The sequence below is a fragment of the Sciurus vulgaris genome, assembly GCF_902686455.1.
Source record: "Sciurus vulgaris genome assembly, chromosome: 4".
NCBI classification, from domain to species: domain Eukaryota; kingdom Metazoa; phylum Chordata; class Mammalia; order Rodentia; family Sciuridae; genus Sciurus; species Sciurus vulgaris.
This window is the reverse complement of record NC_136464.1, coordinates 99,924,119-99,940,420: the sequence shown is the minus strand read 5'-3', so window position 1 is coordinate 99,940,420 and position 16,302 is coordinate 99,924,119. Positions and strand designations below refer to the sequence as shown.

General features: G+C 33.9%; 1 protein-coding gene across 1 annotated transcript in view; it reads left to right on the top strand.

Annotated features, from left to right (window-relative positions):
* XPO4 (exportin 4) overlaps positions 1–16,302 on the top strand; it is a 110,661-nt gene that overhangs the window by 41,172 nt on the left and 53,187 nt on the right. The window contains 2 exon segments of the mRNA XM_079138832.1: positions 5,149–5,265; positions 5,973–6,126. Of these exon segments, the coding sequence (XP_078994958.1) occupies positions 5,149–5,265; positions 5,973–6,126 (271 nt within the window).

The following is a 16,302-nucleotide window of genomic DNA, read 5'->3' as shown; positions in this document are numbered from 1 at the left end:
GATAGCTATCTTTGAATTTGCTGGAATGTAGATAACAATCAAGGGAGAGGAGAAACAAAACAAAACAAAAAATAAAGCCAAAACAGGTGGAAGATGTTATTTTATGATAATGAAAAAAATACCCCTTCAACTTTTACCTTTTCATAACCTGCTACATTTATATGTATGTATTAGTTAAATTGAACCTTAGGGCAATCATGTGAATTAAGCAGGGTAGAGGGTAGTCTTTTGTGTAGGTGAGACTGCTGAATCCACCTTTAATGAAATGCCTTGCCCACAGTTATTTGAAGTGGAAAATCTTGACCTGTTAGAACCCATATTTTTTGGCTTCTGGACCAAAAAGTAGGATTCTCATATTGAACTCTTTTTTACTTATAATGTAAATTATATAGGTTCAGTGAATTTTGTTATTTCATTTAACTTGTTTGCAAATGAAAATGATCGATTTAGAGTTACCTGTTGATGGTAAATTGCCAGCAGCAGTGAGTGACAGATGATAGGCTGCTTGAGAAAAGCTGTGAAGCAGACATAAATCAAAAAGAATGGATCTGACACTACTTTGTCAACAGAAATAAGGCTTTAGCAGTTTCCAAGTAGTCACTTTATTCTAACATCAGATAACAATTGATATTGAAATAATTCTTTTAGAAAAATATATAGTTTATATATATAAAATATATAGTTAGTTTCATTAACACAGTTTACTCATTGCACTTATTTTTTTGTGATCGGGCATAAATAAAGCATTGTTATGTTAACTTCTTAGAAGTCTGATTTGAACTAATGGTGGTTTTTTTCTGGTCAAATTCCCTGTTAACTTTCTACTGCTTCTCTCAGTCAACTTTCATCTGATTTCACTGAAATTATTTACAAGCGTATTTGTTTCTGACTTTCCTAAATATTGGAGCCACTAGCTCCAATACAATAACATCTAGTTCTTACTGACACTTAAAGTTACAAGGAGATTTAAAACTTTAAGAGGTTATGCACTTAGGATGGCCACTGAGACCTAAATTTCTGAAACAAGCAGTTAGAAAACTTCTACAAGGGTATGAGAAATGTAAAGCTTCTCTTTTTGGCAGATTTGATGCTTTTTCTCCCTTTCCTCTTTCTCTGTCCCGGGAAGGAGCTGTCCTCTGTTCTCCTTTGAGAGCTCATTTTGGTCTCGCTTCCCTAGCTATCTTCATGACAGTATAATGTGAGGGTAGCTTAATTTTAGGGGGATTTAATTGACAAACACTGAAAATGAGTTAACTTTTTTAACTGAGTCTTAGACATTTTGTGATATGTTTAATACCCCTGTAAATAGGGAGAAATACTTGTTGATTTGTGTTGAAATACTTTGCTCTCTTAATGTATAATTAGTGCTTAATTACTTATCTTTCTCTGATGAATGAATCTCTATTCACTGGGCCCCTTTGAATCAGACCTATAAAATGTGTAGTGTTTATCACGCTAATCTCATATCCTTACAGGATTTCCAAATTAAAGAGAAATTAAACTACTTGATATCTTTTAATGATGCAAATCTCTTTCTAAATTTTAGTTCTTTGGATGCTGTTAATTTTTACACAGCTAAAAACTATTTCTGCGTGCTGCATAATAATTTGTTTTTATGTATTTCTTAAGTCTATAAGTATATATGTGGATAGAAAACATTTGTTTTTAAAGATTTATCTTTTTCATAAGTGTAATGTGGAAAAAGTAGAATGTAAAATAATATATGTGAATTAATAGCAATGGTATTTAAATAACATGCATTAAGAAATTGGAATGACGATAGGATTATAGGCAATTTTTATTTTTTGTGTGCCTTTCTGAGATGAAGATATATTGTATTATTTTTGTTGGATGAAAAATTTAAGAATAAAAAGTTCTTCTGTTCAGAGAGCTGTCTATAATGAGAACTCATTTTGTTCCTGATTCTCATATATTAAGAATGTACTTTTAGCCAGGCGCAGTGGCACATGCCTATAATCCCAGTGAGTTTGGAGGCTGAGGCAAGAGAATCGAAAGTGTGAGACCAGCCTCAGTAACTTAGCGAGGCTCTAAGCAGCTTAGAGAGACCCTGTCTCAAAAATAAAATAAAATGAAATGAAATAAAATAAAATAAAAAGGGCTGGGCATCTGGCTCAGTGGTTAAGCACCACTGAGTTCAATCCCCAGTATCAGGGATTGGGGGGAAAGAATTTACTTTTATGGGTGAATTTGCACATCATTAGTGTGAAAGTTTACTCTTTTGGAGGAATCTATTTATTGCTAAAACTTAAAAGCAGTTTCATGCTTTTGGGGGCTCCTTGTTTGTCCAATGAAGTTTGTAGTTAAAGGAAACTTAAAAGTCTTTCCTTGTTCTCAGCTGCAGTAACCTCAACAAGTCTTTCACCTGTCTTTGCCTTATCCCTTTCCTCCACTCATTTGTTTCATATCTTGACTATAAACATATGTGTATAATCTTAGGAAATATTTATTTCACATGAAAATAAAGCTTTATTGTATATATTGAACATGTATTAGAGGTGTTTTACTGAAAATTTTAATATCCTAGTTTAAATGTGCCATTTCGTGAAGACATTCAATCTATAGTTAAGTTGTAAATTACTTGTGGAAAATTATTATGGATTGTTTATTTGTAAGGATGATGGTTTAAGGAGTGAATTTTTATGCTTGCCTGTTTTTTCCTATAAGTTGTGGGAATTCTATTTTTTCTTCTTTTTTAGTTGTTGATGGATCTTTATTTATTTATATGTGATGCTGAGAATTAAACCTAGTACCTCACACACGCTAGGCAAGCACTCTACCACTGAGCTACAACCCCAGCCCCTATGAATTATTTTTTCAATAAATTATCTCAGTTGAGATTCTCTTAAACATTTAGATACCTGTTCACAAGACTCTTTTCACTGAATTCTTATTTAGAAAGTTTAGGTGAAAATCTAAGACTAAGACTTATAAAAAATATAGAATAGTATAAAATATATTCAGAATCACAGGATATTGAAATTCATTTTTTAGATCTTTATGATTTAGTTTTCCTTTGAATTTTAGTAATTCGATTTAGTTTGCCTATTTATTGTATTTTATACCTATTTTTCTAGCTGTATTTAAAGATTCATGTTTGCAATTGATCTGATATCATTTAAATGTGTCTCTGAAGTGTCAATTGCTCTTTTTAATCATTAATCTCCATTTTAAAAGAAAAAGATTATAATTGTTAACTCAAAAACAAAGTTATTGGGAGAAAATCTGCCATTGGGTCCCCTCTTGCACTGTAAGAGTTCTGTTCTCATTTCTATTCTTCAATAAATTCTACTCTTAGAAAAAACAAAACAGAAAACAAGTTACCTTACTTGATAAGTTTCTAAAGTTCCCCCAAATTGTAAAATGACATGTGATGAACAGTTTTTTCTATGAGAGGGTTTTGTGCTTGATTTCTCAGACCTTAGTTCTTTTTAGGGCCATGCAAAAGCAGTTAAACACCCACTCTTTTGAAGATTTGGGGAGGAGGGAATCATTTATATTAAAATAAATATATACTTTAAAGTAAAATCTACAAAGTGTGAGGGTCTGCATGTTCATGACCCTGGGTTCCATCCCTAGCAAGGGTCGTTGGGTGGGGGTGGGGTGGGGGGTTCCACACAAAAACATTTGCGAAACACCTCAGTGTTCTGTTTTTTTGTTTGCTTGGTGTGTGTGTGTGTGTGTGTGTGTGTGTGTGTGTGTAAGATAACCAGAAGCGGTTAGAAATGCTTCTACAATGTATCATTGTAGAAGGAACTGTAAATTCCCCAGAGAATTTACAGTTATTTCCTGGTGTAGAAAATTCTGGGAAATCACTTCAATATATGGAGTCGTGTGCCTGCCACAACATATTAGTTATATCGTCATGCTTGTTTTGGTTGAGATTAAGAGGTGAATAGGAATTTCTTTTTTGTTTTTATATTTTTAAAGGAAAATTTCAGATGTATACAAAAAATAGATAAGCACTGTGTTAGTCACCCATATAATCATCACTCACCTTCAACAAATATCAACTCTTTCCAATCTTTAGAAATTTAATTTTATATATATTTGCTAAGATTTGCCAAGATAAGCATCTGTAAGGTCAAGGTACTAACATCAGAAGCATTTCTGAACAAAGATGCTGCATGCAGTTGGTGGGTGCGTCTGACTGTGTTCAGCTGTTGTATAAGCTTGCAAAAATAGTTTCATCTTGACTTTAATCTTTCGGTTGTTCTGAGGTAGGGAGCATATTTCTGCTTAACTCCTGGAAGCATGCCAAAAATAATTCATATTGTTATCTCCATCTTTGGCACCTTGACTCTAAATAGTCTATGAATAAAAGTAATGAGTTGATATTCTGAATCTACTAGAACCAGAGAAAAGAAAATCCTCATTTTTTATTTTTAAACCTCTTGTGTACTACCTTTTGATATTGTAGAGACTATAAAGTCAGTTTTAGTGCCCTCCTCACTAGCACTACACTAAAATTGGAATGAATACAGAGAAAAGAAAGATTTACATGGCCCCTGCAAAGGATGACATGCAAATTTGTGAAGTGTTCCATCTTTTTGGAGAATGAAATTGACCAAATTATCTTCATGCTACAAATGTATCACAGTGTCTCACACTATTATGTATAATTATAATGTGTCAATTAAAAATTAATTTTAAAATCTGTTTCACCTTTCATCTGTTTTGGGATACATTTTACAACTAGCAGAACATAGAGTCACACAGACCTGGGTTCAAATCTCAGCTGGCCTTAGGTAATTATTTACCAGTCTCAGTTATTTCAGTTGTAAAATTGTTTCTGGTCTGTTGTGCAAATTGGATAAAATAATGCATTCAACATTGATTATTTTAAAATATCACCTGAATTCTGTGATTAAGCAGGAGTGTGTCCTAAGTTCAAGGTATAAATGGATTCGTACAGCTGGAATAGACAAGTATTATTGAAACACCAGGCCACCTAGAAAGGAGATCTAATCTTTATTTTGCCCTATCTAATTTTCTGACTGATAGCTGTAAGATCTGAAGATGTAATGAGTAATCTAGAGATTGGAAAATGTATTATTTTTGAATAAATATTGTATTGAAACAAAGCATTGAAAAAAATAATACCTTAAAATTATTTTTTATCAAATACAGCAAACGCTGGCCTGTTCTATTTTAACTGCACTATTGAGTGAATTCTCAAGTTCAAGTAAAACTAGCAACATTGGACTGAGTATGGAATTCCATGGTAACTGCAAAAGAGTATTTCAGGTATTAGCATTTTTTTCTGTATTTTATTTATTGGACTGTTTTTACTTGTTTGTTCCTAGTGGATGAGAACATTCTTGTAGTTGAATGATTGCTTGTACCCCAGGATTTGTGTTGCTATTTCATAGAATATAGTGAAATGATAAGTTTGGGGAATGTAGTTGACAGTTTTAAAAATTACTTATTTTTAGTCTTGAAACAAAACAAGAGAATACTACTATAAAAATCCCTTAGTTTGTTATTTTCTTACTGTGTTTAGATATAACTGATTCAATTGATGGATTCTCTTGCCCGTAAAAATAGGACTGGCAGCATGCCAAAGAGGGCCATGTATTTAAAATGTTATTGCAGATGGTGTGGGCTCTTTGTGTCTCTTGTACGTATTGTTTGGCTCTGGAGTAAAGTTATGTGAAGGCATTGGCTTAAATCCTAGGGCTCTGCACTATAGCAACTGACTCCAGCTCTGCAGTAGTTGTCAAAGACTCCTCTCTATGAAGTAGCATTTATATTACAGTAAATGGTATCACTTGAAAGCATACTGTGATGTAAAAATTCTGAGTAGAGTCCTCAAGATGGAAAATGTAGTTAAGCAAATTGTGTTTTCCAGCGGAAATTTTAAGGTTCTTATTTGTTCTATTTTGTGGTTCTAAAAGGGAATGCATTTTAAATAAGTTTTAGATACAAACGTGCTTGTGATTTATTGATGATAGGAAGAAGACCTTCGTCAGATCTTCATGTTAACTGTTGAAGTTCTGCAGGAGTTCAGCAGGCGGGAAAATCTCAATGCACAGATGTCTTCAGTGTTTCAACGTTACCTTGCACTCGCCAATCAAGTCTTGAGCTGGAACTTTCTTCCTCCAAATTATATCCTTTTAATGATTGAACATTTTTTTTTTGCAGTAATTTTCATGGATGACTTAATTATGGCTCAAAGTTATTTGTCTGCAGGTTTTATGAAATGTGATGTTGAAAGAAAAGTTTATTTTTCTTTAAGAAATGAAATTTAAATTTGTTAAATTTCATTTACTTTTTTATAGAAGAGAGTGGGATACATGGAAACATTTGGTGATTAACGGGCTATTGCTAACTTAGGAGGAGCAGTTTTTTTTGAGAATGAAAAGGGAAAAGGTGGTAAATGCATTTTTATTAAGAGACAGAACCATTTTCTCCTTGTATGTGTGATTATATTGGATTTTAAGTCTAGTTTGGATAACTTTGTGGATATTGTTCAAGTATAGATAATGAGTTAGTAATATGTTTATTCTTCAAAGGCCTAACCAATAGAAAAAGATGAACATCTCATATTTGGGAAATAATTTATAATACAAAATAAGTTCTAATGTGTCATAGGTATATACATCTGCTTTTTAAAATCAGTTTCTAAAGTAGAGAAATTTGTATTTTAGAAAGCAGTTTTTTAAAGTTTACAATTTTCTATTCTGGAACATCTGCTGCCTTTCGATAGACTGAAGCAGTACTGGGACTACCTACCCATTTGTAGCATAATTAAGTCAGATAGAACTGGGTTTAAGTCTCATCTGATGTTAGGCAAATACTGGACCCTTCTGAATCTTAATTTTTCTCAATGTAAAACGAAGATATGGATTGTTGTGTGGTTTAAAGGAAACAATATATTTAAAACATCCAGGATTAGGTACTGTTTACATAGCATCTTGAATAAAATAGTTCATTGTATAACTGACTAGCTATGTGTGCCATGATTCTCCTTCTCGATCTAGTACACTTTTTATGTTACAGAAAATTAACACATCCTGATCTAGATATCTTTAATCAGGCCTTTCTGAGAGGTCTGGTGCTAGGGTTCTATTTAGGAGAAAAAGTCTGGTGATAAGCAAATAGATATTGAGTCATATCAGAGATTTTTGGATGAGACTCTTTATTCTAACAGAGCCAGGAGCTACTACATTCTTGTACACAGAAGTTTAACAAATTGAGACTGCAAAACTGCGATTTGAAGGCATGTGGTGGGTCATAACCTTTTCTTCTAATTTTCAAATTACAATATGTTTGTAGTAGAAAACTAACTGAAAGGTGGTATGGGGTAAAGTGTCTATGACTCCTCCCACTGAGTTACGCATAGTTTGTAGTGATTATTTTGAGGAGTGAGGCTTACACTGAATTTAATCTCTTTCTCCTTTGTCCCTATTCTTTCATCATTTTTCTCCTAAAAACCAATTTTATATTTTCAGTACATTCTTTTCAAATGGCAAATATTTTCTTAGCCTTGCTTTTAAAAAAAATTTTTGTCTTTGAGTGCTGCATATTTATTTTTGCTCCAGATTATGTTTAGTTTTGTTTTTGAAAGATGTTAAGTCAGACTTTGGTTTTAGGTTTAGGAATCATTGTAACGGAATCTTGAAATGTGGGGAAGAGAGATTATACTCCCTGCTCTAGTTTTCTTTGGAAAGAAAAAATAGAATTGAAAAACCTTGGTTATATTTTTAAAGTATCAGGCTATATGGAGCTATCAAAACATTAATTATATATGTAGGGAAATCAAAAATTATGCGCTGCATATATTGTAACCAATTTGAAAGTGTCTATCTTAGAGAAATATAATATTTTATAAAGTCCTTTGATAAAACTTTGGAAAACCTGTCATCTGAAAATGGCAGTATTGCCGAAGGAGTAATTCCTTATTTAAAGAAAGTATATCTTGATCTTGAGGATGTTCTTCTACTGGCTTATGAGTGAATACTTATGTGACCATAAGTTCCATTTGTCGGCAAACTGAACTACAGCCAGGTGTTCCTTCCTTTGAGTGGATTAGCTTTAAGCATAGGAGAAAGAACTTGGTGATGGCTTTAAACTGAGCTACCGTTTTACAACTAATTAGGGAATTCATTATCAAGGAACCCAATTTGGACTAATACCTAATTTTAGAAATTACCTGGAGATCACCCATTTGATCATTAAGGAAAGTTGAATAATTATTTAGTTTTTGTTCCATGAAGAGGGTCTAAGATTGAAATGTAGAAAAAAATGGGTAGTTGATGATTTTTTAAATGGTGATTTATCTTTTAGGGTAGACAAATGAATAGTAAGAAGCCTTGTAAAATGTGTGTGCATATTTTGTGTCAAATATATTTGATCATTTAAAATAGTATCATGTTAAATGAAGCTGTTGTAAATTGTCTATTTAAATCCTTCGTAATTTTTTGTTAGTGCCTTCTGTTTTTGTATCTTTACTTTGATGTAATTTGAAGGATAAAGAATCATTTTGAGAACTCCCATTTTTGTCAGTTGTTAACATTTTATTCCATTTATTTTCTCAGTGCACACAAATGTTCATTTTTTATGTATGTATATGTATATATTTCAACATACCTTTATTTTTTCTTGGAACCATTTAAGAGCAATTGCAGACATTATACCTACTTACTTGTGAATATCTCACTGTATGTTTTCCTGTGATCATGATTTTTTTTTTTTTTTTTTTTTTTGCGGTGCTGGGGATTGAACCCAGGGCCTTGTGCTTGTGAGGCAAGCACTCTACCAACTGAGCTATCTCCCCATCCCCTATCGTGAAGTTTTAAAGGGACTGCTGGTGTGGCTCAGTGATAGAGTGCATGCCTGGCATGTGCAAGGCTCTGGATTTAATCCCCAGCACCTCAACAAAATTATTTTGAAATTGCACTATTGTAAGAAGTTATGAGATGTCTTCCAAAATCATAGTGCAGTTTTCAATATAAGGAATTTTAACATTGATAAAATGTCATTATCTGATTTACATTCTGTGTTCAATTTTTGTCATTTGTTTCAATATGCATTTGCCTTTTCAGGACATTTTAAGTAAATAGAATCTTATAATATGGTCTTGGTCTTTGGCTTCTTTAACTTAGTGTAATGTTTTCAAGTTCATCCATATTGTATATTCTCATCAGAGTATATAGCTTACTCTTAGACATGGTATGCATCTTTAATTATTATTCTGTTCCTCTTTGTTACCAATATAGTAGTTCATTTGGGGAATACCACATTTGTGTTTATTATTCATCAGTTGATAGATAGTTGGGTTGTTTCCACTTTTTGACTATTACACATAATATTGCTGCTGGTTTCATTTGAGTACCCCTCTAATCCCAGCTCCTCTGGAGAATGAGACTTAAGCCCAGAAGTTTCATGCCAACCTGGGTAACCTGTTTCTTTAGCACACATACAAACAAAAATAATGCTGCTATGGGTATTCATGTATAATCTTCATGTGAACTTATGTTTTTATTTCTTCTGTATATATCAAAGAGTAGAATTGTTGGGTCATATTGGGTCATATAATTCTTTTTTTTTTTTTTTTCCCTGCTGTGCTGGGGATTGAACCCCGGGCCTTGTGCTTGCAAGGCAAGCACTCTACCAACTGAGCTTTATCCCCAGCCCCATATGATAACTCTGTGTTTAACCGTTTGAATAATGGCCAAGCTGTTCTTCAAAGTCTTGGCGCTATTTTACATTTCCATTCCCAGGTGCATTGTATGAGACTACTAATTTCTCCACATCCTAACCAATTCTTGTTATCTTTGTTTTTGTTAACAGCTATCCTAGTGGGTGTGAAGTGGTAGCTCAGTATAGTTTTGATTTGCATTATACTAAGATAAATGAGGTTGAACATCCTTTCATATGGTTATTAATCATTTGTATATCTTTGGAGAAACATCTGTTTAGGCCCTTGTTCATTTTTTAATTGTTTTATTGGTATTTAAAAATTAAGTTATAAGAGTTCCTTTATAATCTAGATATGTCTAGATATGTCTGTTAGCAGATTTATGATTTTCAAATATTTTCCATTTTGTGGGTTGTCTTCTTACTTTTGAATGGTGTTCTTTGAAGCCCAGAAATTTTTAGTTAGATTTACCTAATTTTTAAATTTGTTGTCATAAATCAGAAACCATTGCCTTATTTATAGTCATAAAGATTCATATTTATGTTTTCTTTTTTCTTTTTAAGATATTTTTTAGTTGTAGAATATCTTTTTTTCTATTTATTTATTTTTATGTGGTGCTGAGGATTGAACCCAGTCATTGCCTCACAAGTGCTAGGCAGGCATTGTACCACTGAGTCACAAACCCAGTCCTTATGCTTTCTTCTGTGACAGACTTCTCACTTAAGTCTTCGATCTATTTTGAGTTAACTTTTATATGTGGTGTGAGATAGTAATTAACTTCATTTTTTGCATATGGATATTCAAATTTTTCAGCAGATAACTGACTTTTTAAAAAATATTTTGTAGTTATAGATGGACACAATATATTTATTTTTTAAATTTATCTTTATGTGGTACTGAGGATCGAACCCAGTGCCTCACACATGACAGGCAGGCACCCTACCACTGTAGGAGAATAATACCTGAGACAATGCCATGTTGGTAGCTGTCTCTGGTAATATATGTAATATATGTAATATATTTAACATATAATATGTTAAAATGTAAAACTTAGTTGCCCTTAGTTTTCAATTTGAAATGCAAATGGATCAGTACAAGAGTTAATTATTTGAATCGTTGGTCTATAAAATTAAAAATGCATGTTCAACCTATCTTTTTATATTTAGTAGGAATTGCATAGTATTTGTTGGTGAATAAAATAATTTGACTACAAAATAATTTGTATATTAGATTGTGTGGAAGGAAATTGAGGGCTTAGCTAAAGATTTTGGAAATTTTTGTTAGAGAAGTAGTACATAAGTTGTGACAAAATGTCATGGGGAAAACCAATTGAAGCTGAGTTGGGCAATGGAGCTGGGATATGCAGAGAGATAGTAACAAAAGAATGTAAGGATTAAATAATTTAGATATTAATGTTTAAGGGCATTAATGTTGTCATATTTAAAATTTTGTTTTATGATGATCTTAGGCAAGATTTATGTAGATACAAAATTTTACAAACGATATCACAGTTCTATAGTAGTGGTTTTCAGTTAGGGGACATGTTGCCCAGTTGGGACATTTGGCAGTGTCTAGAGACAAGTTTGCTCGCTTTAACTGGGAGAGTGCGATGGGCAGTTAGTGGATAGAGGACAGGGATATTGCTAAACATGCCACGGTATACAGAACAACCTTACAACAAGCAATTATTGGTTCTGAAATGTCAATATTCATCAACACCAAAACTTATACAATAAGCAGTATTTTTCATAATGGGCAAAAAGTAGAAACAACCCTAATATTCATTGACTGATTAATGGATAAATAAAAAGCAGCAAATGTTAGTACAAAAAGACCAGGCAGGACCCAAACCTCCTGCATCATCTCAGCTCTTTATTCAGGGGGATGAAATGGCACCCGTGGAACCACTTTCCTGGTAGAAAATGAGCCACTGAGCAAAGAAAGGACTGGGTAAGTTTATATAGGTTATTTTGAGGGGTGGTCTAGTGAATACATAGTTTGCTTGGATATGCAAACTTTTGGTTAGGGTCTGTGGGTGTTTGAAGAGAGTTTACTTTGCAGGAGATTAACACTTCCCAGAGACTGCTTCCTTTAAGGGTGGTAAAACACCTCCTCCCTGTCTGCATCTGGCCTGGTGCCTGGAAAACATTTGTCCTGAGAGATGAAGGCTGTCAGTACATGGCCTCCATTTTCACTCCCTTTTCCCTGGTCTCATTATCTTGGGGATTTTTTTAATTCTCCATATCCATTAGCAAACACATAAAGTGGAATATTGTTTGTTAGTTAAAAGGAATGAAGGAAATACTGATTATGTGAAACAAGGTGGTAAACTTTGAGAACATTTTACTGAGTAAAAGAAGCCATTCACAAAAGATCCCACGTTGTCTCTGCATTTATATGAAAAGTTTAGAACAAGCAAATCAGAGACAAATCATTGATTATATAGAATGGGGCATTTGGAAGGACATAGGAGATGATTGCTAAAGCGTAAGGAGCTACTTTCTCAGGTAATGAAAATGTCCTAAAATTAGATTGTGGCTCTGAATATAGTAAACCATGAATTTAATAAATCACTGAGTTGTATGCTTAGTGAGAAAATGTGAATTATATCTTAGTGAAGCTATTCAAATTATCTCTTGAGCCTTCATTATCCTACATGCTGCTTTGCAGGTGAGCTGCCTCCTGTCAGCAGAATTATATTATAGAGAGGGTTAGGGTTAGGGTTAAGTCAGGTTCTTGTGAGTCATGCCTGTGATGGGGATGCTAAAGGAGTGGTAAAGGTCATCCAAAAAGAAAGAGGAGCAGTGTCAGGACCCTTGGTGCAACAGTAGTTAGAAAGCAGGAAGAATCAAAGAGACTGAGAAGGCAAGTTAACACAAGTGGAGGGGAGAACCAGACAAGGAGAGTTTGGGAAGCAGAGATTAGAATTACAAAGAATAAAGGTGGTCATCTGTTACTGAAGGGTAAATTGGAGATTTTGCAGTCTACATCAGATATTAGTCAGGTATAGTTGATCATAGGAAGATCTGTTTTTTATGTAAGTGATGGGTGCAAAAGCCATACCTTTGATTTGAGTTGTGATTGGTAATCAAATAGAGAATGAAGTGTAAGATATTTCATAGAGCATCAGCTGTGATGGCTGGAGAGAGTGATAGTTTGGACCAAGGGAATATTATGTTTTGTGTTTTAAGTGTTGGAGAGATTAATCTAAAATATTTCCCAAGGGGAGAAGTCAGGATTTAGGAAGGAAAATGTGATATTGTAGTGTTGCCAATGATGTGGGTTTTGAGATAGCCCAGGCTCACTTGAGGTAGTGAGGAAGGTAAGAAGCCATGTGTTGGTACGGGTTGCATACCTTGATGACCCATGTCTTTAAACCATTAAATGCTAATTTGATCAGCTTTGTCTAGGTTTATTCATAAGTGGAGGAATGAAATGTAGAAATCACTTGGTCCAGTCATTGGGAGGAAATATTTGGGGAACAACAGTTCCTTTCATTTGTCAGGCATAGTTGACTGTGCTGAACTTAACCTATATAACTTTTCAAAAACATATTTTAATTTTGTAGTTCTTGTACTTGTTTGGTGTTCTGTGTCCCTCTTCCCTTGCCTGTGATATGACCTGTACTACCCATAGTTCCTTATGCTGCTGTATCACATTGTAATTACTGTAACTACCACAGATGAGAAGGTCCTTGAAATATAAAAGGAAATGAAACTGCTTTTCTGAAATTGAACTGCAACTGGTCAGAGGGAAGAGAAAGGAACATCTTCTGAGGTGTTTGATACTGCTAGAGCTGTGATATGCAGTTTTATTTTCTCTTTACAAGCTCACAGACTTTTCACTTATTATTTTATTTAGTTTGAAATCCTGTAAGAGCAGGAAAGAATGGTAGAAAAAAGTATAGCCAGGTCAAATGGTGATTCCATTCCTAGTTTTTTGAGGAATCTCCATACTGCTTTCCAGAGTCGTTGCATCAATTTGGAGTTCCACTAGCCGTGTATGAGTGTTCCCTTTTCCCCACATCCTCACAAACAATTATAGTTACTTGTATTCCTGATAATTGCCATTCTGACTGGAGTGAGATGGAATCTCAGTGTATTTTTTATTTTATTTTTTTTTTACATATATTTTTAGTTGTTGATGGACCTTCATCTATATGTGGTGCTGAGAATCAAACCCAGTGCCTCACACATACTAGGTAAGTGCTCTACCATTGAGCCACAACTCCAGCCCATCAGTGTAGTTTTAATTTGCATTTTTCTAATTGTTAGAGATGTTGAAACTTTTTCATGTATTTGTTGACCATTTGTATTTCTTGTGAAATGTCTGTTCAGTTCCTTTGCCCATTTATTGATTGGGTTATTTGTTTTTTGGGTTAAGTTTTTTGAATTCTTTATATATCCTGGAGATTATTGCTCTGAGGTGCAGTTGGCAAAGTTTTTCTCCCATTCTGTAGGCTCTCCACGTTCTTGATTGTTTCTTATGATGTGAAGAAGCTTTTTTTAGTTTGAATTCATCTCATTTATTGATTCTTGATTTTACTTGCACTTGAGGAGTCTTGTTGAGGAATTTGGTTCCTAAGCCTATAAGAGAGTTAATGTAGCCTTTTGAACCCTTAATCTTAGATTCTGCATTTTTAAAGTCCATTTAAGATTAGTAAATATTCCTCATTATATATCAGTTTTAACTTCATAGCAAAGTCAGAATTGTCATATACAGTATATCTTGATCAAGATTTTAAACTCTTGGGCTGGGGTTGTAGCTGGGTGGTAGAGTGCTTGCCTCGCACATGAAAGGCACTTGGTTGGATCCTCAGCACCACATGAAAACAAGTAAAGATATTGTGTCCCTCTACAACTAAAAATAAAAATGAAGGCAACTTTAAAAAAAAAAAAAGATTTTAAACTCTTAAGTCAACTAAAATGTGTATTTGAGGCATTATATCTATCTCTTTTTATTCTTTTTTTTTTTTAAGTTGTAAATGGACACAATGCCTTTATTTTATTTATTTATTTTATGTGGTGCTGAGGATCGAACCCAGTGCCTTACACATGCTAGGTAAGTGCTCTACCACTGAGCTACAGCCCCAGTCCTCTATTTTGTTCCCAAATAATCTATTGTGTGATACACCGTTTTTTATTTTTTGTCTGTTCATCTGCTGATGGGCATTTTAGTTTTTTTTACACTTTTTGAAGACAGCATTCAGAATATAATAATGCTGCTGTGAATATTCATTTATAAGTTTTTGCATGGATATGTGTTCTCATTTCTGTTGGGTAAATACCTAAAAGTTGAATTGCTGGGTTGTATGGTAACTACACATTTATTTATTTGGAACAAGTTCTGGGCTGTTTTTAACAATAGCTATACCATTTTACATTATTTTTGTAGCGTATGAGAATTTCAGTTTGTGTCCTCACAAGTAGTTTTAACTGTCCTACTGGATATGAAGTGGTATTCTCATTGTGGCTTTTATTTGCATTACGCTGGTGGTAAGTGCTAATGAACTTTTCATGTGGTTGTTGACCATTTATTTATCTTCAGAGAACTGTATATTCAGATTTTTTTTTGTCCAGTTTTTAATTAAGTTGACTTTTTAAAATTATTGAATTGTGATGCCCTTGAGTTCCAGGAGTCTGGGTAACCTCAGGAAAAGCCACACTTTCCTAAGAATGTTTCAGAAAATTTTACGTGGACTATGGACATTTTGTAGATTCTGTAGGTTTCTGGTACTTGGAGCAAAAATCCTCTGTCATAGCTGTAGGCTATTAAGTCTTAAGGAAGTTGCAGGAAGTGGGAGAAGAGACCTTCAGAGAAGACATGGCTTACAGAGAAGAGAATATAGAGGATACAAACATTGCTTAGAATAAGCCAGTAGAATAAAAAAGGCTCTGGAACAGCTAGTTTGTTCCTAGTTTACTCATTGCTATTAATTTGATTGAGCCAGAAGTGAAAATGCTCTTGTGACTTTTCTTATGGAAATTCACCATCTAATTCAAAATTCACCACTGAGGGACAGTTTTGAATGTTCAATAGGAAAACTATTCCACCTTCCCAGCCTCCTCTAAATTTGAGATGTCAGCCACTAAGTAAAAAATCAGAAGCTCTGATGTGCTATTTATATCATTGGTGGGAGATGATTCCCGGAAAGTTATTGATTAGTTTTGAAACCCTCTTTTAGGATCAATTGGGAAAGTCAGTCAGTGCATGAATTTTGTGGTTGGATTTTTGAAATTAAGTGAATTTAGTTTTTGTTTTTCCTTTAAAGGGAAAGATTACACCTTTAATTAAAAATGTTTTGCAAGCCCCAAAACACCTGTGAAGTTGGTTTTGAGGGTGTGAATAATGAGCTTCTGTGGCATAGTTTGCTGAGCTTCTGGTCTTTCTTATACTACTTATCAATATCCGGAAGTTGAAAGGCAAGTTATTTTCATGGTGTATCCTGTCCCTCTTATTCTTGCTTCCGATAGTGGCAATGCAGTAGTCACCAGTGGCATAGAACGTTCCCTATGGAGATTGGCCCCACTGTGCCTCATACCATAAGATATAAACACATCTTATGTTTTTACTATGTTAAGAGTAGTTACTTACTTGTCCTTCATGTGCTACAAAAATTTAAGTGCACAGGGTACAGCCAC